General features: G+C 43.8%; 1 protein-coding gene across 1 annotated transcript in view; it reads right to left on the minus strand.

Annotated features, from left to right (window-relative positions):
- Positions 1-22,346: 22,346 nt before the first annotated feature.
- The window catches only part of CDC123 (cell division cycle 123), a 30,328-nt gene continuing 25,142 nt past the window's right edge, over positions 22,347-27,532 (minus strand). Inside the window, exons 11-13 of the mRNA XM_063397042.1 lie at positions 25,641-25,769; positions 23,725-23,862; positions 22,347-22,904 (exon numbers count right to left, since the gene is read on the minus strand). Coding sequence (XP_063253112.1) covers positions 22,878-22,904; positions 23,725-23,862; positions 25,641-25,769 — 294 coding nt within the window. The 3' untranslated portion in view covers positions 22,347-22,877. The remainder of the gene's footprint in view (positions 22,905-23,724; positions 23,863-25,640; positions 25,770-27,532) is intronic.

A 27,532-nucleotide genomic window follows, 5' to 3' on the forward strand; every position in this document is an offset into this window, starting at 1 on the left:
TACCCATTTCCATCACAGACCAGCCCAAAAAGAGGAGTCTGCTGAAAATGAGGAGTCTACTGAAATAAAAAGTCAGAGTAGAGAGAAGAGATACAGCTATTCCTCCCTGGAAAGACTTTCTGCCTTGTTTGGACATCAGCAAGCCTGGAGAGGATGCAAGTGCAGAAGAGGGTCCAGTGTGTAGGATGTGGGGCTCGGCTGGTTTAGCTGCCCACTGCACTGTTCTTCTTCCAATGGATTATCCAACAGGGAACTTGGCCTGTGAACCTCAAAATAGTATTTAGAAGCCAGATACTACTGCCTGTGAAGCATTCAGTAGTCACAGTTATGCTGACTGGAACTGTGGAAGAGCCTCTCTTCCCTCTCCAGCCTGTCCCATGCTTGCTCTGGATCCACATTCCCCTGAGGATGCACCACACCTCCTTAGCTTTGTGTGATTTCACTGTTAAGGCTGTAAATGCACTGTGAGCTCTCATCTTCCTGAGCTTGATGTGTTTATCTGAGCCATGTGAATGTTGCATCAACACAACTCACTTCCAGGGGTCACAGGCCAGAGTCATCCCCTCCAAAGGAGGTGACTTATTCTGGATGTCACCTCCACCTGCACGGAGGAGAAATGTCAATAGCCTCCAGCACCATCTCAACATACCAATGGAGCCAAATAATGAAAGTGGAGAAAAAAAATTAAATGACAGAGGCAGGGGAAGAAGATACGGAAAACAATTCACTTGCCTGCAAAGTAATCACTTTTTTCATTTAAGCAGAACACTCAGCTATCTTTCATATTGTTGTTGGTAAGGTCCTCTTAGAAGCTGGAAATTGATTTTTTTTTAATCTCCTCATTTTCTCTTTTTCCCATTTGGTGAACATTGCTATTTTTCCGGGTTTTTCACATGACTGAAATGAACTTGGCTCATTTTGTTCTTTCCTTCCACAGACATTACATTGGTGTATAACAACAGGAGAAGGAGCTTTGCTAATTAACTTCAGTCACCACATTAAGTCCAGGCTGACACATGTGAGGAGCAGCAGTGCCAACAGCCAGTGGTGGGCACATGGGACAAGAGCCAGAACAGAGTCCTGTTGCCCAAATCAACCCAAAAGAGGTGTTTTAGTTTTTGTTAATGGGCAGATTCCCCATCCCAATATGTTGTTTAGGTTTGCAACAGGGCTACGTTGCAGGGATGACAGTGGAAATGTGACAGAAATGTGACAGAAATGTTCCTGGGTATATCCTGTCCTCTTCCAGCCCTGAAATAGCTGAGTGAACCTTAGCAGGCCATGGGAAGCTGGAAATCCTCAAATCCAGGGAAGGACCAATTAAAATCTCATGAAGAAGTTGAAAGAAAAAAAAGCTAATGGGTAAAGAGCACCTACATGAGAAAGAGGATCCACTGGCTTGGAAGGGCAAAGTAGAGTTTCACATATGCATGAGCTTATTCAAATCTGAATTTCTGTTCTCTACATAAAATGTGATTTTGCAATGGGTTTAGACCATAGTGCTCCCTGGCAGACAGACCCCAAATTCTGTGGGTGCTTCAGGAAAAGCATGGGAGCTTCTTTCCTCCAGAGCAGAGCTGTGCCTGGAGCTCAGCTCTTCCTCCATGGAGGGTAAATATCTGATCTCAAACCCACCAGCTGCATTGACAGAGGACAACTAACACAGGGGATAATCCTATTCACAGGACCAGGCATTACTCAAGGAGCAGCTGTAAACCCGGGATGAACTTTTGGATCTAGGCTTAATCACTGTCTTGCTCCACACAGAGCAAACATCCCCATCAGCAAACAAGTGATGGAGCTTAGCTGAAGCTGCTCATGGGCTCAATCTGTGCCCTCCACTTTTTGGAAGCCATACTCCATTTACACAACATAATTACCAGATGAGCTGCCAAGCTAAGAAGAGATCCAGTTTTGTAATTGTAGCCAAAAGCCTCATTCACTGCCAGATCTGAAAAGAGAAGTTGCCTGTGTTTAGCAAAATCAAACATTTTTTGGAAAGTTTTACTGGAATTCCTGACTTTCAGGATGCCATGGCCAGTGTCAGCTGGTGAGATTCTTCCAACTGTGCAAATTCATGCCTGCTGGGATGTAAGCAGACTGTGAAAGGATCTCCAGAGGGTAAGTTATGCAGAGTTTGATGGTGAGGGAAAGGTTTTAGTAGAAAGGTGAACCTCATTTTTCAGAGCTTTATAATTCAGCTGGGAAAATGTGCTTTCACCTAATTGTTATGAAAGCTACAGCCCCATAAATGTTGTTACAAGGTGTTTAATCAAACCTGTGTCTCCAAGCATTGTGCCACTATGCAGGTGTCTTTCTCTGATGGAACTGGAGTTCACTTTGTGCTCTTTGAAAACTCATTTAATTGAATGGCATATTTTAGGCACTCTCCCTTAATTAAATTTGCACGGGCATAAAAAGTGAGGAAAGCCAGAATGCTTTATCCAGCTTTGCTCCTTTCATTTAGCAATACCACTTTTCCCCCCATCATCAAGCTGCCAAACTGTCTCTCAAGTCACTTGTGAGCTGAACAATGCCTTCACAGGTTCTTGTTTTCTTGCCTTCCCTCTTCTCCTACACATGCACGGGACTATGAGCAGTGGCTGCTGTGAACACTCTGCTCAACAGGCACATCAAACCCCAGCTGCTGTCACAAACAGGCTCCTCACTTCAATTTTGTGGTTATTTCTGCTGGAATGTGATGGTCTCTGTCCTATTTGCCATCAAGGCTCTTGATTTATCCTCGCTGCATGCTCTTTGATAAGCATCATCATCATCATCATCATTACTGAGGGGAAAACTGAGGTGCAGAGGAGCTGGTGGCCTCATCATCCCAGTCACTGGCATGTTTTAATCTGGTTTAATCTCACTGAGGTTCATGGGCCTTAACACAACCCTTCATAGACACCTGAACTTCAGTCCCTGTGTCATTTTGTCTGTGTCTCCAGCTAAACCAAAATCCTGGAGTGAATGTTACATGTCTTCACCAGCTGTTCTTCCACCTCACTCTGTCTGAGGTTAATTAAACAGTGGTGCCCCACGTCTCTCCATGGTTCTGGGATGTGCCTGTGAGGCTCCATGGTTGGGCTGGGGCCTTGCTCTGTGCAGGAGAGGTGAGCCAGGTCTCCCAGAAAGTGAGCACCAAAGCAGCTGTGGAAAGAGCCAGGAATCACTGGGCAAGAGCAACCTCCTGCCAGATCCCTACACTGCTCCAAATGCATCTCCCAGACCCATCTCTGTATTCCCACCACCTCATGAGGACACCACCTGACTGCATCCTCTCATACCTTCCTCTGCCCTTGTCTTCCTTCCTCTCCCAGATCCTAAATGGAGTAGTGTTTTTTCTCTTTTCTCCACCCACTGCATCTCCCAGCTGATCACCATCCCACCAGGCAGGAATCTTCACTCCCTGTTCCCATGGGTCACATTTTGAGTGGGACTGAGCAGTGTTTTACTGTGTCTGTGTCTTTCCAGTGCCTGTGCAGTCAGATAAGATCTAATCTGGGCTCTGCAGGCAGCAGAACACAGCTAGTGTGAGGTTTTACCTTGTGCAACACCATCTTCCTCACTGAGTTTTGCCATGTCCCCTTTACTAAATTCAGTCCCCTTTACTAAAAGCTGTCTGTCCTATGTGGCCTTTGTTCTGTCCCTGTTTAACCACACTTCAGAACTTGCCTGCTGGAGAGCGAGTTCTGTCCTGGTTCCATCTTCATGGTGAGACTTCAAATACTTGAGCAAAAGCTTCCCTTACAAAATGGACCTTGGTGGGCATTCTGCAGGAGAACTGAAGTGTGAACCTCACCTGTCCAACTGCCTTAAAGTACCAGGGCCCATCAGCTTCAGTGTCATTTGCAGACATGGTTTCACTTGAATCATTTCCATCCTCAGAAGTCAATGAACAGGTTGAGTTTTGGATGTCAACTATCCAGTTGTCAGCTGCTGTTGTCAGCTACTTCTATGTTTTAAAAAAATCATAGGGAAAAGTGGTAGTGTTCACCTGTTTATCTCCCATGTAAATTCCCATGCTCAAAGCCTGTTTCAAGACTAATGATGGCCCAGACTGCAGACCCTTGGAAACATTATCCTGCCTCATCCAGCTGGATTGTGTGCACCACAGGAATGTCATATAACTGGTTTTCACAGTTTAATCAGCCTTAGCTAAGAATGCTGGGCTGGGGTCAAATGATAAGGACCTGACAGGAGGGTCAGTATCTGACAGAGATACCTGAACAAGATAATCCCAGATCTGTGGGCAGGTGACTTCACCAGTGTGAGAAAAGCCTTGAAATTAGGGTCAGCTCATCCTACCCTTGTACACTTGCTTCCAGCCTTCTGCTAACTTGGGAAAACAAACATCACCCAGCATTGCAGGGACTGCCTGGAAAGATTCAGATTTCAGACTCCTTGGAGATGGTGCATGCACTGTTCATGTTCAGCCTTAGTTTTAGGTGTATCTGCTGTGCAGATAAGACCATTGCTCCCTGTCACAGTGGAACAACTGGGAAATCATGCTGTGGATGAAGGCCTGGAAAAAACAAAATGCATCTAAGCCAGACCCTGTGCTGACACCTACTGCTGCCTGTTCCTTAAAAACCTTGAATATCAGAGTCTGTTTGACCCAGCATATTTGACTCTTAATTTATGCAAATTGGAAAATGAACTTTGGAGCAGGCAGGGTTATTTTCCAACAAGAGCTCCTTTAGGTAGTGAAAAGGGCTGTTCCAGAAATGCCTGCCATTCTCCTGGAGAGGGATGCAACTCAATGATGCCACATGTCTTACTATAGCACTGTGACATGGGTCTGCTCATACCCTGGGTTACTCTGTGTTTGTCAGGGGCTGAGCACACAGGGTGGCTGTTCAGACAAACAGTTCCAGGAACCCACTGCACCAGCAAGCCTGGAATAGCCACATCTGTGATGTTTTTGAACCAACACAGGCTCATTTATTTTTCCTGTGACCTCCCAGCACAACAGCCCCATCTGCCCTGCCATTGCTTCCCACCCTCCAGCTCTGTGTCACTTCTTCTTCTAGGAGGAGCCTCTGCACTAACACACACAGCGCCTTGCTCTCCTTAAAAATCACCTCCCAGACAGAAAAAAAAGGTTCCTTTTTGCCAGAGAATCAGGTTGCCTTCAGAGAATATACTATGTGAGTGACAAAAGGGCTATTTTCACTTCTTTCCTATCTTTTCCTTACTCCTCTTAACATTCCTCCCTCATCTGCCTCTACGCTGTCATAAGAAAAACAACAACTTCTCCCTTAAGAGAAGTCTGGATTAATTTAGAAAAACCAAGCTGATAGCCACGTGGGCATGCATGTGTATGAGCAGGGGAATATTTTCCTGTTAGGGAGCAATTTTTATTCAAAAACCCCAAGGGGTGGCTGTGGTTTGGGGGCAGTGGCTGCATGGCCTGCCAGTGCAGGGGTAGATCTTGTGGGTGTCAGTTTGAGACTGCTTCTCCTTATGGCACATAGGGTATATATGGTATATATGGTAAATATGGTAAATATGGTATATATGGTAAATATGGTAGAGATTGTGGCTGGGGAAGTTCAATACCAGGCAACTTCCCATCCTGATTTTATCCAGCTGTGCCTGATGGTTCCCAGCTTCAGCATTCCAAGTGTCAAGCAGTGCCCAGCAGGTCTGAAGGTGGCACATCAACATCATCATCCCCTTTCCAGTGTCAGTTTGAAGCCAACACAGTGTGATCATGGTAAAATTCCAGTGGAGAATTCAAAATGCAGCCATTCCCAGTCTGGCATGGTGGAAATTTTAGAATTGTAAGGATCTAAATAAAGAGAAATTATGGAGATATTCATAACTAGTGCTACCTTTTACATACTGTACAGGAACAAGGGACATTTTGGGAAAGTTAATTAAAATTTAGTAAGAAAACACAATTCTTAGGACAGAATTCAGCATTTTTTCCATCCTTGGCTGCTCAGTCAAGTAAAGTGTGGCTGTGTGGGTACTCGAAGGATTTTCACAAAGTGCTGCTGCTCAGTATGGCAGGAGCAGAAAGGACCCTGTATTTATGGGCTTTAAGATAAACGCTTTTCTACCCATTTTCCCCTTTTCTAGCAATGCACTTTTTCACCATTATGACATTCTTTGGTTGGGCTTTTTTCAGCCTTGGTAAAATGGATTTTCATCCAAGGAAGCATCTTTTCTGCTGAATGGCTTGGCAGTGTGGCCTTGCTAGGGGTGCTCTGCCACCCTGTTACTTATTGATGCTAAAGCAGTATTAACCACAGCTAAAGGGTCCCACACAGCCTGTTTGTGCCTCTGATGTGCCCTGTGCTGAACTGAGAAATCAAGGACTTGCTGTGCTTCACCCTGCCCTCCCTGCGGGAGTGACGCTCCCAAAAACATTCCTCATTCAGCAGTTTCCTCAAAATTCTGCCTCCAGGCCTCCCTTGCTGCAAAAGCTACAACAAACATCATCTTCATTTTGCAGCTGAGGTGAAGCAGGGCTGTCCAGCCAGGATTGCTTTATATGAACTGGCTGCATGCTCCTCTTGTCCCCTGGAAATGCCTTGGGGTAAAAACATCACCTTTCTGATCATCACAGAATAGAGGGAGGAAAGTCATGGACCAAGGGCTTGTTCCTACACAGCAGGTGGCATTGCACAGGGAAAAAATAAAAAGGGATTTTTTTTTCAAACTTTACATAGATAAATTGCAAGCAGGAGCCAACAGCTGTGGTCCCAGCATCCCCCAAACACAGCCAGGCACCAGCATCCGTGGAGGAGATGATGCCAGAGGCAGCCAGGGCAGAGCCCTGTCACAGGGCTGGGGAAGGATGGATCCTAAGCAGGTTGTTTGAATGCAACACAGGGCTGCCTTTGAGTGCTTGGTAGATCAGCAGGAGGGCCTAAGGTTTATTTTTTATGCAAAAGCCCTGGTTTGCATGGAGAGCAGCCCCAGGTGGCACCGAGATAAATGTGAGCTGCTTCCCAAAACCATTTCCTGCACCTCCCCTGCTCCCCTCTGGCCTTCAGCTGGTGTTAAAAGAGCCACAGTGCTGCTCTTTGAATCACTGCTGCCTGTAAGGCTGTGGTCAGCATCTCAGAGCTGTGCTGATTTCTATCAGCAGAGAACATGATTCTTTAGGGGTTTTCTGAATGAGAGAAGACACGTGCTAAGAAGCACATTTGTTTCCACTTTTCTATCTGAAAGGCAACAATTCTTGTTTGGGGAGAAAGTCTAAAGCCCTGTTGGCAGCTCTTTCCTAATGCATAAAATAACAGTTTATTCTTCTAACCATAAGAAAATATTGTTTTGTTTTGGTTTTAGTTTTTTTGGGTTTTTCTTGTTGTTGGGGTTTTGGTTTGGTTTGTTTTTTTTGTTGTTTGTTTGGTTTTCTTTTTGTTTGTTTTTGTTTGGTTTGGTTTGGTTTTGTGTAGTTTTTTGTTTTTTTGTTTTTTGTGGGGTTTTGTTTGGGTTTTTTTTTTTCTCTTTATCCTGAGTGCCCAACTCTCACAGCAGGGACAATGAAATGACATCTCCTCTGATCTGCTCCCCAAGGAAGGCAGGGCAGCAAGTGTTGCCCATGCACTCCTTAACTCACTCTACAGGAAAAGTCCTGCTGCTGCTGCCATATATGCAGAACTCTGGAATTATCATGGCTACAGCCCCAGGAAACTGTGCTGGGGTATTGCTCAACAAGGATCAATATTTCTTTATAGATGCCATCAAGTTTTCCCAATGTTTTAGAGCATATCTAAGGAATGATGATGCTTTAGTAACTCAAGGACTGTGGCTGATGCAGATTCCAACAGAACTGATGCAGAATAGCTGTTCTGTTAGAAATCACAAAACCAAGAGCATTTATTAAAAAATCATTGGATTCTGGATATCTAAAACCTACGGCTGCTTTAGTGATTTAGTCCTTCTTCAGCGAGAAAAGCAGTACAACTGGTGCAGTGGTGCAACATCATTATATTTATATTAATTTCAATCAGAAAGGGAAAACACCCATCTGAAAGCTTTCATACTCCTATAAAATCTGAGACCAAGTTCGTGAACCAAACCTGAAATCTCCATGTTCCCAGCCTGTTCATGGGGCCTTTGTGCTGTGAGAGCTGTGCTGTGAATGCAATTTATTAAACTCAGTTCGTAGGACAGAAAGGGTTCTGTGGAACGCAGTGAGGGAAGGGTGGGAAAGGGGGAGGAAGGCACAGAGGTGCACAGACTGGGAGCATGAAAAAGCCAAAGAGGAAATTTTAAGAACTTGCAGAGATTTCAGACTTAGAAACAGCCAGAGGGGAATATCTGCTTCTCCCAGTTAGCTTTTGGGAGTTGTTAACTTATTGGCTAATATTAAACTGCTAAGTTATTGCTTCCCAAACAGGCTCCAGGAGCTGTGACAGGAGTGGTAGATGTGAAAATCTGGTCTGACACACCTGAGACCTTTGCAAACAGGCTCGATGCTGCAGGAGGAGCCACAGAGAAGCAGCAGTGCCAAGGGTGAGGGTTTATTCCAGAATGGTGAGGCTGGCCTTGCTCTGAGGTGAGCAGCCACCCTGCAACACCCCAAACTGAGGGCTCAGCCCACACCTGACTCTGTGGGAGTGACAAACCTCTGTGAGATGTCCAAGATGCCAGGGCAAGCATCACACTACAGAGCAAGCTCAGATCCAGACGCTGATGTGCTCCCAAAAATCCGTAGCTGTGGCCAGCCCCTGGCCACTCTGAGCCAGAAGCTCTGACACTGCTGTTGAGGGCTGCAAAAAGAGGTCCAAAATACATTCCCTTAGCAAATTTGCTTTGGCAGCCTCTTCCAGCACAGTCCCAACTTCTGGGATGTAGCCATTGCTTAGCTGACCTTCATTACTGTTCTCTGGGCATTAAGATTTCTGGGCATCAGGATTTCTGGGCATCAGGATTTCTGGGCATCAGGGTTTCTGGCTCCCTCTCTTTCCTCTCTCATCACTCTCCAGAGCAGAAGTTGGCTCCACACACACCTAATTTGCCTGATCAAGCGCAGAGGAACAAATCAATCACTTTAGACTGAAAATATGCTTTGCTTTCTTGTTTTTCCTGCCTTTTTTTTTTTCCCTTCATTTTTTTGGCTTATATACCACTGCACCAGGAATCACCTTTGTAGCACCTGTCCTCACCCTCAAGGACAGGTCAGTTCCCAGAGACTTTGGACTGGATGATGCCATCTCGTGGACAGCACCTCCAGCTGTGGAAATAAATTGGATTATTGCAGCATTCATTTACATCACGTAGCATGGTACCATGTAAATCTGCTCCTTCTCCCCTTGGGAATGAATCTTGGAGCAGGTGTGAGGTTTCTGCAGAGGGGGTCTGCTTCTCCAGGGTGGGTGGGCTGTGTTCTCTCCGTGTTTCCCGGGATTCCTCTATTTAAGAAACAAGCTCTTGCATAACTGTGCAGGAAGCCACGCACACATTCATAAACCATCTCCTCCCACACACCCCAGGCACAGCTAAAACACGCAAGCTGGAACAAGCAGCCACCTTACACTACCCTGGAGATACATAACTGCAAGGATATAGGCAATAACGCATATTTTATGCTTCCTTTTTAATTTTTTGATGTCAGAGCACCAAACCTGGAGTAATTAGGTTTGTATCCAACTCGCAAGAAATCTCGCTGTTGGGAAAGCTCAGCTCAGTAATTAGAAATTCATCACAGCAAAATGCACGGTGCCATTGTCTGGGACAGGATCCAGTTCAATAAAAATCTTCAGCAAAGTCAAATCACACACAAATATTGCTTGGACTGAGTTAACCATCTCTCTCTAGTTCCACTCTTCATTTTTACTCCTACATGTCATTCTACTAACTCTCTGTTCCTTATTTTTATTTCTCCTCTACAATCCCTCTTAATCCTAATAAACATCATCTGAATTTCAAACTACAGGAATTTACTGAAATGTGGCATTTGACAAAATTCAGCCTTTAGTTACCGAAGTACTAAATAATTGTCCTAATTTTCCCCAAATTTGTTATATTTATTTTTGCCAAAAGATGGTTTTATGGTACCAAAAAGAAAAAATATATTAATAGACCTGAAAGCTATTGTAAGAAAAATCATCAGGTAGGAAGAAAAATGTATAGGCTAGGATCTAAATGTCATAAATTGTACTTTAGTTAGTGTGGAAACCCAACATTCTGAAGATAGCAGGTATGATATTATCTCATCCTAATAGTATTTTGGGTTTCTTACTTAATTTAAAAATGTCTTTCACTTTATTGAAGGCAAAACATATCCAAACTGGGAGAATTGCCTTTAATTAGGAGAAGCAAGTGCTGGATCTATGAATGGAAGCATTTGTAGGAAGTATGCAGCCAGGATTATCCTATTTAACAAGCTGTTGGAGGCTCATGGAAAACGCTGTGAAATGTTATGGGCTGAGCACCAGCTCTGTGCATAGGACTGGGGGCAGAGTGATGGATGCAACTCCAGTGGGGGACAGGGATGGGAGAAAGGTGTGTGCAAAACACACCCCACATTTTAACCTCAAGGGCTTTTGTGACTGCTCTGCCTCCATCTGTGCCCACAAGTGGCCAATTTCTATCAATTTGGACAGCTAAAAATCAAATACATCAAACAGCTGCACGTTTTGTGAAAAACAATGGTTGGGCAGAGGAAAAGGAGAGCGTGGGATCAGTGCCTGCCCTAAGGAGCAGCAGTGTAAGGGCAGCAGGTGTCAGTTTTGCTTGTCCCTCTGGCTGACCAGAGAGCCCAGGCACAACTCAAAATTATCCACAGCACGTTGTGCCTTGCCCATGGCTGAGGGACACAGGGAGAAGTCTGAGGATGAGTTTAATACAAAAGACTCTGTGTAGGTACTGAGGATGCCAAGTTTGGAAACAGGAGTTTGTTTTCCTGCTATTTGCAGAACAATTTAGTGGGCTTATTTGGTTTAGCCTCTGTTTTGGCTCCTTCTGGTCTCTTTTCTACAGGGATACTCAGTCCTGCAGTTCTTGCCCCTGAGGATCCTCTCTCTGCACAGATTGTGGTTCTCTGGTGCAAGGTGTGTGCTGCAGACCTGACTCCCATAAAGGGATGGATATCACAGGAGATAAAAGCAAGCTGCAAAGTAATATCCCTTTAGGGAAGACCTCCTTTTCCCTGGTTTTAGCTGTGGTTTTCAGCCCATCACCACGGAGTCCCTGGAGGTCATGGATGCAATCTCAGCTGCCTGTAAGGGGTGACCAGAGCAAGCAGCACCAATTTCTCACCTGAACTACTGCACTTCTGCTGGAGAAGTTTCTGTGATTGAGAAAGGCTGAAAGCCATTATTTTTCCACGTTCTACAGCAGCCTCTTCCAGCCTGAATCTCTGTGTAACACACTCATCCTGCCACTGTGCCTCCTCCCTCTCCCCATGCTCCTTCCAGCCCAGAGATGGGTGGGAGAATGTTGGAGTTCTTGTCTCTTTCCAGCTCCAAGGCCAGGATAAAGATACACAGGAAATGCAGATGTCCAGTTCAATCTTGGAATGTTTATTATTTCATATCCAAGTTACAATTTCACAAGGTGTGAGCCCTGTCTAAGAAGGCAAGAAAATGGCTACTTCTAACTTGTTTCAAGGACTTTTAAACCATAAGCCAAACCAATTAAAGCTTGACACCTAAGTTATTTTTATTTATAATCCAATTAAAGATCATTCAATGTCCACAATGCGGGCTTTCACTGACCAACCAGAAAAGATCACCCAAACCTGAGAAGAAGGAGGAGGAAGAAAGTGAAGAAGAAGGACAAAGACAACACCCAAAGTCCTCCATCTTAACTCATGTGTATCACTACACACTAAAACCCCAAATCTAAGTTTTCACCCTGTGAGATCACACAATTCTATCCAAACTATACACACACACTGTTTCTGTGCTGTCACTCAATTCTTGAAGCCTTTTCCAAGGTCTTAGGTCAAACGAGGTGTTTACTTGAGCGTTGGCACCCCTCAACTCAGAAAGCTCAAAGTTTTCAGCCTTCAGGGTTCCAACAGGAGAAAACCACTTGAGCAGGCTCCTGTTGCTGAGGGAGACCCCTGCAGTGAGCACAGAGCATGAGGAGAACCTCCTGCCCAGGGGGAACCTCCTGCCCAGGGGGAACCTCCTGCCCAGGGGAGAACCTCCTGCCCAGGGAGAACCTCCTGCCCAGGGAGAACTTCCTGCCCAGGAGAACCTCCTGCCCAGGGGAACCTCCTGCCCAGGGGAGAACCTCCTGCCCAGGAGAACCTCCTGCCCAGGGGGAACCTCCTGCCCAGGGAGAACCTACTGCCCAGGGAGAACCTCCTGCCAAAGGAGAACCTCCTGCCCAAGGAGAACCTCCTGCCCAGGGAGCCCCTCCTGCCCAAGGAGAACCTCCTGCCCAGGGAGAACCTCCTGCCTGCGAGAACCTCCTGCCCAAGGAGAACCTCCTGCCCAAAGAGAACCTCCTGCCCAGGGAGAACCTCCTGCCCAGGGGGAACCTCCTGCCCAAGGAGAACCTCCTGCCCAGGGAGAACCTACTGCCCAGGGAGAACCTCCTGCCAAAGGAGAACCTCCTGCCCAAGGAGAACCTCCTGCCCAGGGAGCCCCTCCTGCCCAAGGAGAACCTCCTGCCCAGGGAGAACCTCCTGCCCGCGAGAACCTCCTGCCTGGAGAACCTCCTGCCCAGGGGGATCCTCCTGCCCACGAGAACCTCCTGCCCAAGGAGAACCTCCTGCCCAGGGAGAACCTCCTGCCCAGGGTGTCCCTCCTGCCCAAGGAGAACCTCCTGCCCAAGGAGAACCTCCTGCCCAGGGAGAACCTCCTGCCCAGGGGGAACCTCCTGCCCAAGGAGAACCTCCTGCCCAGGGTGTCCCTCCTGCCCAGGGGGAACCTCCTGCCCAAGGAGAACCTCCTGCCGAGGGGGAACCTCCTGCCCAAGGAGAACCTCCTGCCCAGGGGGAACCTCCTGCAGTCAGAAGTGCTTGCTGAAGAAGCCTCAGAGGAAGATGCCTCAGCAGCAGCACAGGGAGCTGTTCCCAGGCTCCAGAGGTTCCCAGCAGCTGGTTAATGCCATTCCAAACAGAAATTTGCCTCTCCAGCTATAAATGTCAGGCACCAGACTGATGGTTACACGTGGCAGTTGCGGGTCTCTAGAACAACTCAGGTTTCAGGGCTGAGTCCTATTTTTCTCCTGTATTAAATTTAAAGAGGGCTTTGCAACCATGAAGTCAATACAGCCCTGATCTCCTGATCTCCTGACACATGAAAGCTGCAGGCTGAATAACTTATTAGCATTCTCAATAATGAAAAACACTTCAATATTTAGGACTAGTGCAGATTTCCTACTGAAAAAAAATGTGAATAGCATTTGCAGCCATGTGCTCAAGGTAATAATTAAGGAGAATTATCTTGCTATATGTATTAAAACAACATAATTGAAGATTATATGTCCATATTAAAGAGAAGCAGATAATCTTTTGCTTAGAAAATTAACAGCATCTGCAGTAACTGACTCCATACCTGGAAGAATCTCAGGCTGAATAAGAAAAATGGGAACCAGATGCCCAAATATTACATACCAGTTTCTGTTCTCCACCTTGAGACCCCAGTGTGGAGCAAACTCAATCCTTGGGCAGTGCTCCAATTTCCTTCTCAGGTGCACATGGCAGAGGCTGTGTGCAGTGGGGGTCTCAGATGTTCACAGATTTGGGAAAAAATCCATTTTAGGAAAAAGATTTATGAAAAACCCTTTTTCCTAAAACACCAGGAGAAATGCTGAGCATGATCTGAGGAGCCAGATATAAAAAACTGGTTCTATTACTGATTGTCAAGGTATTTAAGATGTCGAATATTTTATTTAGAAATCCATGATGCTTCTCTAATGGCTTAGCCGGTAAATAAATCACAGGCACTGGAGGAGCCATCATCAATCACTGCTTAGGGCTATACAGGCCCGACTAGTGAAAAAGCAGCAATTAGCACTCATTACTTATTTCCAAGTCTTCTCCACGAAAAAGGGTCATCCAAAGCAAGTTAAAAGTGTCCAGTGTCAAAGTTCTTTGGCAGTTTAATGTTTCTGACTCAAACTCATTTGCAGTTTACCTGCAAGGTAGCAGAATGTAGGCAGGGCTTGTGCAGACTTGGGTTTGGGGGCTTATTTCTATAGTGACTCAGAAAAGAAATTTGTGCTGAAGGCGTTCCTGCCCTCGGGGCATTTTCAATACATATTTCTCATGGATTCATTACCCACTGCTACAGAAACCACTACAGCAGCTTTTCCTTCAGGAAAGCCTTTCAGAGCATCGCACTCCTGCCCATCTCTCCATCGAGCTGCCTGCTTTCATGATATTTAATACATTTGAGAAAGCTCTTGATGGAATTAGGTTAAAAATGGAGATCCATGATATATGATTCCATCATACTTTTTTGTTGTTGTTGTTCCTTTCTGGGGGTATTCACACTCCAAAGAACACCAAATCCCAAAGGGCAAACACTTTGAGACAGAGGCCTTTCAGCACGACACCTCCCTCCCTCTACGTGCATGATCCCATTGTGCATCTCCTTTTCAAAAGCTCTGCTATCCCTTTCCCAGGTGTATGCAAGTACAAAGGATACCAGACGAGCTTTCTTCCCCTTGCTGTGAGATGAGAGAGAAAAACCTGTCTCCAGGCGATCAGAATCTGTCACCAAGCCCACCGGGTCTTTTTGCAGCTCAGTGATGCCAATCAAATGGTTTCTATGAGAGACAAACTGCTATTCCTGGACTCTGGCTGACTTCTTGCCGTGGATCACTGCCTTCTGAAAAAGGAGAAAACCCAAATCCAAACCCAGTGCTGGGGCTGAATTTACTTTCCTCTTCAGCCCTGTGCATCGAGAAGGGTTGAACCAGCACATCCCCAAAAGAGAGAGGAAAGCACCGAGGGTTTCCACCTGGAGTCAGTGAAATCAAGCATGATTTCTAACATTTCAGCCTCTTTGAAAGGGCATGTGGCACCCCCCGGTGAGAACTGAAGTTTGGGGAAGGTTGTCTCACTGGATAAAGCAGAAATTTTCACACCTCACAGAAAGTGAGGGAATAGGATGAGGAAGGGTCTCAGGTAAGAGTGAGCATAATCAGCATTATTCCTGCAGATTCCTCAGACTCTATCTGTAGCTTGACTTAGAGCTGGGATTATTTTCTCCTCTGAGGACTCTCCCTGCTCACCTTTGCTATGTATTGGCTGATTTCTTTTAGAAACAACACAGAGCTCAGCCCTTTTCCCACACTGCAGAAGTTCGATTTTGCCTTTTCTAATGAATCACATTTTCTTGTGATAACAATGAACTGTCCCATGAGCAAAGATCTCACAGAGAAGAAAATCCTTCCTGACCCTGGACCCAGGGTACAAGTGGCAGGCAATAATTAGCCAAAACACACATTCAAGTGCCTCAGCAGTCCTGGATGGGAAGAAACATGAATTTGCAGAACAGCAGGGAGTGGAGGCAGCTCTTAGTACATTCCTGACCCCAAACCCAGCACACAAGGGACATCTTGCTGTCACAGAAGCAGCAGGCAACAACTTGGAAAACACAGCCAGAGGAGGCAGGTTTGCCCCTTCTACCCTGCACAGGCCTTCAAAGATGGTATCACAGGCTAAGCTGTTCCTTCTGGGATTAGAGCCTGACATCCAGTGCAGTTAGAAAAACATGTTTCATGATTACAGTCGTTTTTTCTAAGCAATTTGAGTTCAGTTGTCCACCATTTCTAGGGTGCTCCTTGCAGAAATCTGTCTGGCACTGGAGCATCTCTCCTGTGAGGAAAGGCAGAGAGAGCTGGGAGTGATCCATGTACAGAAGAGAAGGCTCAGGGGGGTCTTACAAATCTGCATAACTGTGGAAAGTGAAATATGAGTCAGCAATGTGTTCTGGCAGCCAGGAGGGCCAACCATGTCCGGGGATACATCACACACAGCATCACAGACAGGTAAGGACAGGATTGTCCTGCTCTGCTCTGAACTGGGGCAGCCTCACTTCAAGTCCTGGGGGCAGTTTTGGGCACCACAATGTAAGGAGGACCTCAAACTATTCAAGTGTGTCCAGAGGAGGGTGAAAGGTCTCAAGGGCAAGACTTCTGAGGAGCAGCTGAGGTCACTTGGTTTGTTCAGCTTGGAGGAGACTGAGGAGAGACCTCCCGGTCTGCTCCTCCCTCAAGGGAGGAGATGGAGGTGCAGGTCTCCCCTCTGGTGACCAGCAACAGCACATGAGGCAATGGAAGGAAGCTGCACTGGGGATGCTGCCCAGTCTGGACTCTGGGAGAAGCACTGGGGCACTGGGAGAGGCTCCCTGGGGAAGTGGTCACAGCACCAAGCCTGGCAGTATCCAAGGAGGGTCTGCATGATGCTCTCAGTCACACAATTTAGCTTGAAGTAGTCCTCTGAGGCACAGGGAGCAAGACTCAATGATCCTTGTGAAATCCTTCTAACTTGAATTATTCTGTGATTCTTTATTCAGTCTTGGCCGCTCTCCAATGGCCGATGTATTTCTTGCAACATTGTGCCCAAAGCCACGCATCTCACTCCACCATCCTCTCATCAAACAAAATAATCCCTCATTTTTTCCATCCCCCTCTCCTGCTAGCCCAGAATGACACCTGCCTTTATCCTCCCCCAACAGCTTATTATCACCTTGCATTTAATGGTCTCTACTGTAACTTATCCACTCCCACTGCACTGCTGCTCTGCCAGCTCTCACCCATTTAGACTCGAATGTCTGATTTCTCCTCCTAACTGCAGCTTTTTGTACTTGCCTTTATCAAATTTCTTCTCGTTATTTCAGGCCATTTTCCCTGTGTATTATGGCCATTTCAAATTCTGATACAAACCTCCAAAGTGCCTGAGTGTATTCTCAAGTCACTGCCAACCATGGATTTTTATACAGGCTATTTATTTCACCGCTCCAGCCACTAATGAAGCTATGGAAAAATACAGACCCTGAAATAAAATGTATGGTGGTCCCACAATGCCCTCTCTGGCTTCATACCAATAGCTATTCCAAGTGCAATTTTTTCTGCTAAATTGTGTTAATTTGCTTCATTTCTTCTTTTCCTTGAAAAAAAGAAAAAGTGTATAGTGAGGCAAAGAAAACATTAACAGATCAGTTTTCTCTGAATCATCCATCATTTTTTCTCCATCCACTCATTTTTTCACACTTAATCATGTGCCTTTCCTTGAGATTTCCGCAGTTTTCATTTTGATTGATCCTTACAGACCCCTGCTGTGCCATTTTCCCTTCACATTAGGACACTGCTGACGGGCCATTAAAAAAGCACCTCTCTTCTGTTATCCCACCCACCTCTCCCAAATGGATCCAGGCATCGACACCCACACTTAGCAAAACTGCCTTTTGAGGTCCTTATTCTGCTTCTCTCATCTCCCTGCTTTCTCCAGAGCACCAAATGCCAACTCCACAGCCATTTCCACCTGAATTACTTCTGACTTTTAAAGTTTTAAACTTCAAATAAGCCTGACTGCAACCCAGAACAGTTAACTCTAGAATAACAACACTCTGTACCTTCTGAAATACAAACTGTCCTCTGTAAAAAATTCTATTAACTCTCTGTCTTTTCAAGTCTTCCCATGTTAGGCACTTGCCCAACAGATTCTCAAGTATTGTTTGGAAATACTGGTGGATAAAAAATTGAGCACAAGCTGGCCACATGCACTTCCAGCCCAGAAAGCCAAACTGTCCTGGGCTGCATCCCCAGCACCGTGGGCAGCAGATCAAGGCAGGGGTTCTGTCCCTCTGCTCTGCTCTGGTGAGACCCCACCTGCAGTGCTGCATCCAGCTCTGGGGTCCCCAATACAGGAAAGATCTGGACCTGTTGGATCAGATCCAGAGGAAAGCCACAAAAACGATCCCATGGCTGGAACACCTATCCTTTGAGGAAAGGCTGGGGGAGGTGGGAAAAGCTCTGGGTAGACCCTATTGCAGCCTTTCAGTACTCAAAAGGGGCTTATAGAAAACATAGATTTGTACCAGGGCAAAGGGCTTTCAGTTTTAAACTGAAAGAGGATCACTTTGGATTGACATTAAGGAAGAAATTTTTCAAGATTAAGTTGCTGAGACACAGGAACAGATGCCCAGAGAAGTTGTGGTTGCCCCATTCCTGGAAGCGTTTGAGGACTAGAAGACATTTACCAGTCCTTTCCAACCCAAACCATTCCGTGATTCCCAGGCTTTATACACTGTTGGTGTTCAGCAAAGTGCCTCCGGCCTTTCCTGAGTGACAGTCTGTGATCCAGTGCTGCCGTTTATCTCCCCAAGTCACTGAAATGCACATCAATCATTTCTGACACATCCTGACGCTGAGTTCCTCCTGTGTATTCCTCACACTGGTGTACAGATGTTTTAGCTTCACATGTTCATTCTCTCTCCTGGATGTTACAGTCCCAGCTCCCATGAATAATTCATTTACGTCAATGAAGTGCTACAGTCTGTCAGGACAGTTGCACAGCAGAAACCAGGAGAGAACCCAAAATTTCAAGCCCCTCCACCAGCTGGATTTGAGCCCTAAAGACCAGAACCAAGCATTGATTATTCTTTCTCTTTTGGACAGAAATGCTGTTCAGGAGCCACAAGTCTCTCCTGGAAGCTCTTCCCTGAAGAAAGGTCCTGAGCAGTCAGTGTTTATGAGCAACCAGCCAACCAACCTTTCCCTACAAGCTGCCAAAGCACATCCTTGGCAGACGTCTGGCCAGCTGTTAGGAGGACCTTAGAGCAATCAAAACACTCTTGATACCCAGGTAGGACACCCATTGCAGCAACAGTTCACATGAAGAAATGTAGCAGGATACCTCCCTCCCCAAAAGAAAGAACCAAAAAACCCCAAACCAGACCTACTGCAGTGCCAATGTCATTATTGCTACAAAATCCTGTAATCACACAAAACTGCTTAAGGGCTCTTGAATCTTTGAGAAAGATTCAAGATTACACAAAATATAACAGCTATGGCAAGTAGTCTTATTTTAGCTCTATATAATGTCAGGATGACCACAAGTTGGAGATTTTCTCTTTACAGAAGTCATCAAATTCAAATAGAAGACACTTTTAATTCAAGATCCAGACAAGCTTTGGCTAAGGTAGATTTATTAAGCCTCTAAATACCAGTGTTGTTACCAAGTGTCCTTCATGAATCAAATGAATCAAGCTCTGTTTCTGTGTTACACTTCAGGTCCGCCTTCTCTTTGCTAAAAATATGTATTTTAGTTTAATATTACTTGTTGAAATAATGTTTAAAATGTAACATGTGTGAAATACAACCAGAATTGGTACTTTTGGCCTCTAAGGTTGCAATCAATTACCAGTTGCCAAGCTCATTTGTCTAATTCTGCCCTGTGCTCCTCTCTGGCTATTGGACCCCTCAAATTTGGAACATTTGTGAAAGCTGAACTCAGCCATGCACAAAGATACAGAAGGATTTTTACCGAGGTTTGTGCCATGCTATCACCCATCTCCACGCTGTCACTGATGTGTTTTGGGATCCTTTCACGTGGCAATGCTCACCTGAAAGGCTGAAACCAGGAGTGTCTAAGGGTCTCTGGTGCTCAAAAGAGCACCTGAACTGCATCTCACAGGGCACCTTTTCTCTGCATCCTGGACATGAGCAACAGGTTCGTGTATCTAACAAGGAGATAGATGAGATTTCTAGCTAAAGGTGCATTTATGTGGATTTTCACAATCTGTGCTCAGCATCCAAGTGCTACTGATTTTACTGAGATTCGGACCTGGATATTACTCCCCTACTTTTAGAGTTTAGGAGGGGGTTTTTAGGTATTATAAAGCACCACTCAAAAACGTGCCTTTGAAAGAGGGAGAAAAAAGTGGATAGAGAGAGGTTTTAAAATTCAGATCAGTATTATCCATGCTGCTGCTGCTGCTGCCACCAATTCTGATTTTAACATTTATCCAAGTAAGAGGCTGAGGGATGAGGAAAGGCCTGGACAATAGGTCTCCAAAGAGAACAAACAGCACGGACTGTCTGTAGTCTGAACCCCACAAGGACAGGAATATTACTCCAAATCCTGAACTAAGCCAGGACATGTTAACAACTGCTACTTATGGGGTTACAGGAATCCTGATCCCCACTATCCATCTGGGAGATTAAACATCACAAATACTGGCTGTGAAACAATGAGGACTTTTCCTTGGCACTCCTGGCAGAGCTGCAGCCCAAGAACTGAATCTCCCTGCTGGAGCCATCAGACACAGCCAGACTTCTGCAGGCTTTGGCAGGCACAGGAGCTGTGTAAAATGACTGCGTGTTACCTCCCCCTAAAACTTCTGTTTGTCATCTAGATGAGACTGCAAGCATCTTTACACTGTTTTAAGCATACAGTTATGAATATATAGTATACAGTTGGCCCTTACTCAGCAAATGGTGATGATACAATTTAATCCCATAAACCTGAACAACTGGAAATTTGTATTTTCAAATTTCTGCATCTGATGGCTAGAGGCAGAGACTGCTTTTATGATGGAATAGAAAAGTGTCATGTACTACTCAGTGTAAAATTGATCTGAAGCCTTTTTAATCTATCAACATCAGCTCCCTCAGCTCCCCAAAGGGAATATGTTTGTTAATTATTGTAGGAGATCAAAAGGGCATATAGAGTGAAAATTCTTTTAGAATAGGAATCTTTAATTTAACAGCCAAATAAAGTTCATTGTCTGGTTACCTGAAGTTGGGGAAAAAAGCAAAGTACATCTACATATTTAAATGGTAAGGATATGGTACTTTGGGGGACCTGATCCTGTAGATCTTATTTTTATATTGGGAATTGTTTCTGTACCAGTTCTGAACTTGGGATCACTATTTTTGCTCTGCTACCTTTCATGGTTCTTCACTACAACTAAGCCCAAAGGAAGCAGGACAAGTTCCTGTAACTCTAACCTGCAGTTCATTATCAGTGTTGGACAGCTTGGCTGAGCAGCCCGTGAATTCAGACTGGGCATCTGTCAGCATTTCACAGAAGAGGAAAACTCCAGCCTACCCACCTAACTGGACACTCCAGACTGCACAGGGTCCCAGCAAAGGGTCCTAAATATGTGAATATTCTGCCAAGACAGCTGAGAAAGTGGTAAATTAATTTGTAGAGCCCACGTGGAAGAGGTGGGAAACTATCTTCCAGGTTTAAACTAAGACTCTGTGTTTTTAAAGACAATACTTTGTAGTTTAGAAGAATTTATGAATCTATTGGAAGTTCCAGGGCATCATCTGTGTAGAGCAAGCGTAGTTAGATCATCACAACAGTAAGTTATCAGTAAGTTATGGCTAGAAACCTTAAAACAAAGATGAAAACTGTTAATTTTTTACAATATGAGGTTCCTACCCCCTTTAGAGAGATTTATACTCAAATTATCCCTCTGATGAGGGTGAGAAACACTCATCCAAAATCCTGCAGTATGGCAGCATTGGGTATAGCCCAGCCCTGAGTTAATGATCACCTAATGTGAATACAAAAAGCTTTTGAGAAGCAGGTTCCAATGCAGGGCAAACCTGTTCTGACTCCAGGAGCTTTCAGCTGTGATGTTTCATCAATGTGTGGATTCTTAATCTGCATAATCTTTAACTCGAGTAAGTTTTCATTCAAAAGTGAAGCTAAATGCAGTAAGTAATAATTTAACAACTCAGATTTAACATCCAAGAACAGATTGTAACCAAGCACCATTCCAATCTGACAGCAAAAGCAAGGCAAAGAAACACAAACAGCTTTATACACACACACAGAGTATCACATAACCGGTTTGAAATAGGAACCAATTTCCAGGGGTTATGAGCTCCTTCAAATGTCCTTTTGTTTCAGTGGGAACTCTGCACTGTTAATAAATTACTGATGCCATACAAACACCTATATCCAAAAGTCAGCTGGTGATTCACCTAAAACTGTCCTCCCCCACCTCCCAAACAACAGCAATTGGTAACAAGAGCTTCTGTTTCCCCAGATTTAGCCATGCTTCCCTTTATACAAAAAACATGAAGTACCAAATGAATATAGAATTTTAAGAGCTGAAAGAATAATTGCTTTCATAAGGAATTCGGAGATTTGACACAAAAGAAACAAGACTGAGTCTGCATATAAAATTATAGGTTGATGTTAATTATGTATATTAAAGTCACAGATGATGTCTAGTATGTAATCATGTTAAAAAAACATTTCAAGAAAGATTTACTATGAAATTAAATGAAATTTGGTGAAGTTAAATCAATTTTGTTGCTTTAGCAACTGTGAAAATATTATTTACTTTAAAAGCATTCAGAATTTCAAATTCCCAATATGTAAAATTTTCAAACCTTAAGTAGTCTGCTATAGCTATAGCTGTTCTCTGAAATACTAGCCCTTGAAACAAAGAAAAAAATCTCTTCTCCATTTTTTATTGTTTTTTTTTTTACATAAAGGATGAGAAGTGCTCCCAAAACAAAATCAATTTACAGTTTTCAAAGGTTACTACAGATAAAAATGTACATTCCTTTTTCTTTGTGACTACATATTAAGCAAGACTGTGCCCAAATTCAGAGAATGCTCCATGTTTTTACTGCACAAGCATTAGGTGTTGCCATATTTACACTGGGGAGTCCAAAGGCGTAGCTCAGTGGCATCAATCTTCACATTATGAAAAATGGAAAGGAGTTGTTCAGTTGCACTCAGGCTGTTGCTTCTTTGCACCTGGAATCCAGTGAGAACTCACCCTGACCTTTTGTGTTTCCCTGAAAAAGCTTCCCTACACTTTTGTATAAGCCAACAGACACAGAGGATGAACAGCTCTTCAGTTCTTTCATTGACTATAAAAAGCAGGTTTTCTTTAAATCAATAGTTTAATAGTTATGCTAAATACAGCTTATGCCACATTTCGTGCTTGTAATTCGATGTGATGCTCTTGGGTACCTCAGTCATCATCTTGCTGATTTCTTTTCTGTCAACAGAACAGGAGAGTTCAGCATGTTAGGACACAGTTATCTCAAGTAAGAGCACTAATAAATCATGACAAGTGTTCCAGATACAATGGATTAGACAGTGACTGCACTTCTAAGTCATTTTTTGGAACAGTAAGAGATAATGTTTCCAGCAAATGGAACAGAGCAATATCAACCCTCACTCTCACCACAGCTATAGGATTTTATTTCCAGTAAAGAACAAGATTTGCTTTGTCCATTAACTCATGGAATATATAAGAACCAGAAAATATCATGGTGGTGGCAAGAGTCAGTGATCCAGATGCAGGTAACCTGCCCTCCCTTCCCTGCTTTACAAAGATGTCATGTTTTCATGTCACTGTGCAATAAAAGAATGAAGAAAGCAGACTGAAAAAGGAACAACTCTTTCATGGTTTTTCCTAATATATTTTTCTTGTAACTTTTAAAGAAAAAAGTTAAAAACATTAAAAGTTAAAAGCATTAGCTCCAGGAATTCAAAAAGCACATTTTCATTCATACTACATTCATATTTACATTTCAGTAAGAAAGGAAACAGCTCAGTCCTACAGTACTTGTCAAACTACATTCCTTGCTTCCCATAAAAATAAAATTAATTAAGAGAAATGAGAGCAGTAAAAAGCTTGCTCTTCTTCACTTCAGAAACAATTAACCCAACAATACATTGTGTGATGGCTCCATACACTACTTTTTCTGTAATTATGTATTCTTTGTTAGTAACAAAAGCAGAGATCCAGGGACTTTGGTGTTTCCATCTGACAAAGGTGCAAGGTCAGAGATTTTTTTTCTGCTACCTCTTACCAGTTTCAGAAAGTCAATCAATTTGTGAACGTCCTCTCCTGTGGAAAGGTCCACAAAGTCCTTGGGCAGGCGGTAGCTCAGATAGGGACTGGGCTGGACGGTGACTTTGCTGTTTGTGCAGCGGAACACTGGATAATCCTTGGGAGATGAGACAAGAACAGTGGACATGAATAAAGTTAGAAATGTTTCTGGGACTCCTCCGTGAGACTGAGTCACGTTGCCAATGAGTTTATTTGGCATTCACTCAACTAAACTTGTGCTTTCTAAAAATTGTAGCTTTCTTATAAAACCTCTGCCCACTTAGGAGCAATTTAAAATGTCAAACATGCTAAACAGTCAAATAATGGCTTTCATTACCTCACTTTAAAGTTTCTGCAGTGCATCAGTTATTAATGTATTTAATAAATCCATGCTTATGACAGTGCTGTAATAATGCAGCTATAAGGAACTTTGGGCAATAGTATCTACATACATGTCTGGATAGAGAAAAATCTTTTTGATAGAATCCCTAAACTTGTCTTCAGTTTCCTTGCTTAAACACACTTGCAACTATAACCTTACTGAAATGATAATTTAAGCTTTCCAACCAATTTATTTACTGAAGGAAAAAATACCTCTATAAAAGGGCCAAAAATATCTCTAAATGCTCAATTGTAGCAACAGGTTTTGGGGAATGATATCATTTTCAGTTCAACACATTGACAAGCCATGCAATTGCCAGCTGTACAGCAATAAACAGCTTCATTTTACAAGAGATCAGCAACTTTGCACCAGATTCTGTGACTGGATGCAAGATGAAACATGAAGACAAGTTATTCTACTTTTCATCCAGGATTGCACTACAGAAAACAGTGTAAAGCATCTGGCAAAGAGAAAAAGAAATCCCAAAATGAAAATTCACGTGTCCCACAGACAGCTGTAGAATTTGGAATGTGTTTTAACAAAAGAGACAGCTTTTAGCAGGAGGGTTCATGGAATGGGTTTTTATACAGCAAGAGCCCCATGGTGAGACAGAGGCAATGGCCTGAATGACAGCCTGAAGTGGGGTTTGCCCTGTCAGTGTGTTATGAAAAGGGCCACAGGACTAAAGAAACTCCAGAATGTTAAAATCAGCTCAGTGAAGTTTGTCATTTCAGTGACCTGTAATGCAGTTCAACAGCTAGGAAATACAGAAAAACCCACACTGGCCAGCCAGCTCTCCTCAGAAAACAGCCAAGTGTTTCCCAAGATCCACTAACACAGCACTTTCTATCTCCAACCCAGCTGTCCAAGGACTCGTTGAGATGTCAGGACACAGTCTCAAGATGCAGTGAGAAAAAAAAGTTGGAATACAAAAAATGAAGAGTATTCCTCCCTTTCTGTATTAATGAGAAGTTACTCATTTTTACAGAGGAAATGCTGCTTGGAAGAGGGATGGAAAAGCCTTGTTCTGCAAGTCCTGGGAGTTCAACCAGAGGACAAGGCTTTGCCAAGGGTATTCCAGATGAGGCAGAGACAGAAGTTAAGCTTCTGCTTGTCTCCCCCAAGCATAAAACTGGAGATGTGAGGAACTGCATGACAGATATCAAGAGCCAAGCAGAAATTTAAATTATTATATAGAAAAGTAACAGATTTAAAAAAAAAACTGAAAGGAATGCATCAAAACTGAGTAAAAGCAGGTTTCAGGGCATCTTCTTTGCAATGGGGTCAAAGCTGCAATATGGGCTTGTGCTGTTTGAACTAAAAATTCCCTTGCAGGCATCTAAAACTGGCAGGTGATACTTGTTGAGATTAGCTACTAAGGTAGATTCTACTTACAAAGAGTTCACATTTCACATTTACTCCAATAGGATTTGCATCACATTTTGATTGTAACAGCAAAAGAAAGAAAAAAATAAGGCCATAAATCCTGTTGGATGTTATCCAGCCTCCCTCACCTGTTCTGTTGCTTCCCCTTCACTCTGGTCTCCTTTCAAGTTTTTTCCAGAGGTGAGTTCTTCCCATGTAAAGAGCAGGGAGTCTGTTACTTCCCCAAATGGGTTAAAATCTATTAACCAAATCTTACCCTGCAAAGGAACCACAGATGAATTAAAACAAACCACAGAATTAAAATAAAGCAAAAAAGGTAAAAAACCCCAACCAAAACACACATTTACTTAGATTATTGTATTATGCTTGGTCTTTAGATAAAAAAATGTCAAAATTGAAATTATCTGGTTTTAAGTACTTAAATTATTCTAACATCCTTTTCCTTATAGAGTTTTATATCACAGCAAGCTATGATGTGCTAATTTACTTTGATTTTTTTAAACAGAAGATCAGACAGAGCTCAAACAAACTGAGTGCAGATCTGTGCCAGGTGCTTTCAGACGAGCCCACAGAAGTTCTGGCTAATTCCCATGATCCACCAAGATCCCCAGAGAGAATGAACATGTAATAGGGGAGAGGCCCAATCAAAAACCACAAAAAACCCCAAACCCAAACCAAAACCAAACAAGCAAAAAACCCCTAAACCACCTAAATAGGGATTTTGCTTGTCATGAAAAACCACCTCAGCAATGCTGTACCATCCAGCAGTCTACAAAGCTGCTGTTCTTGGTCTTAGAAGGGACCCTAAAAACAGAGAGCAGGGTCTGCAAAATGCTAGTGGAGCTCATGAAAGCTCAAATATGCTGTACAGACATAGATAAATAAAGAATAACTTAAAGGCATTTTTAATATAGCCATTACTAGTAGTCCACACTAGATTCTACCTCATCTGTAGCAGATCTGTGTTTCAAACAGTTGTGGTAAGTGCACAACAACCCAACTGCTTTTCAACTGAAAAATGAAAGCAGAGACTAACAAGACATATTAGAAGTAACAGACGTGTGAGGGAGGCAGAAATAGTTTGTGTTCCTTGAGTCACTCCAAGATACAACCCCCAGCACAGGGCCATCTTCTCTTGCCCAAGGAAGTATCAACTATTCTAATAAAACTAAACGTTGTAATAAATTATAAGGAAATATGACTACAGCTGCTAGTAAAAATTTGCAAAACCAGTATTACATCTGGAAGAAATCAGTTCTCTCAAACAGGGAAGGAAAAAGTCAGGGAAGGAAAAGCTGAAGTAACATAAGCAAGGCTGAAGAGTTTGATGTGCTTGATGAACTGGAACTGGAAAACAAACCTGAAGACTCTGTAGCTACTAAACATTAATTTTGCTTTCTCCTCTTTTCCTTCATTTCTGAAGGATGTTCTTTCTTTCAAAGATCTTGCCTATCTTGACACAAACAGTAAATACATTCAGTTATTTACACTACAGCCATCTGGTTTCTAAGACACAAAGACACTTCTGAAGCATTGGCAGAGTAACCTGGAGACTGCCTGTCCCACCCACGCCACCTGAGCTACCCCACAGGCACTGACACACTGGGGAACCGATGGAAACCTGTGAGAGCCACAGCAGAAATGTTCTGCTGCCTCTGCTACCATTCACAGAGAGCTGCTTGTGCAGGTGTGGGGAGTCCCAGCAGAGATGAAACCAGTGGTTATGACTTGCAAACTGGAGCGTGTGGTTGCACACAGGCGTTCACAGGTGTCTGTCTCAGGGCAGGTCCACGGGGGACACCTCTCACAGAGCACATGGGAAGAAGCCAAAGCAAAGAAACAACAGTGCTGAAACCAGACAGCTACAAAAGAAACTACAAACTGGGGGACACAGACCTGAGTGTTTTTTTATTTGTTCTGGAAGGGTGAGCAAGCTCAGATCTGCATGGTTGAGCTGTAACACCTCTGCACTAATACTGCCACCATCAGAGCAGAGAGCCAAGCTCTGCTGCCATTTCCC

This window comes from Prinia subflava, chromosome 4, assembly GCF_021018805.1.
Source record: "Prinia subflava isolate CZ2003 ecotype Zambia chromosome 4, Cam_Psub_1.2, whole genome shotgun sequence".
NCBI classification, from domain to species: Eukaryota; Metazoa; Chordata; class Aves; order Passeriformes; family Cisticolidae; genus Prinia; species Prinia subflava.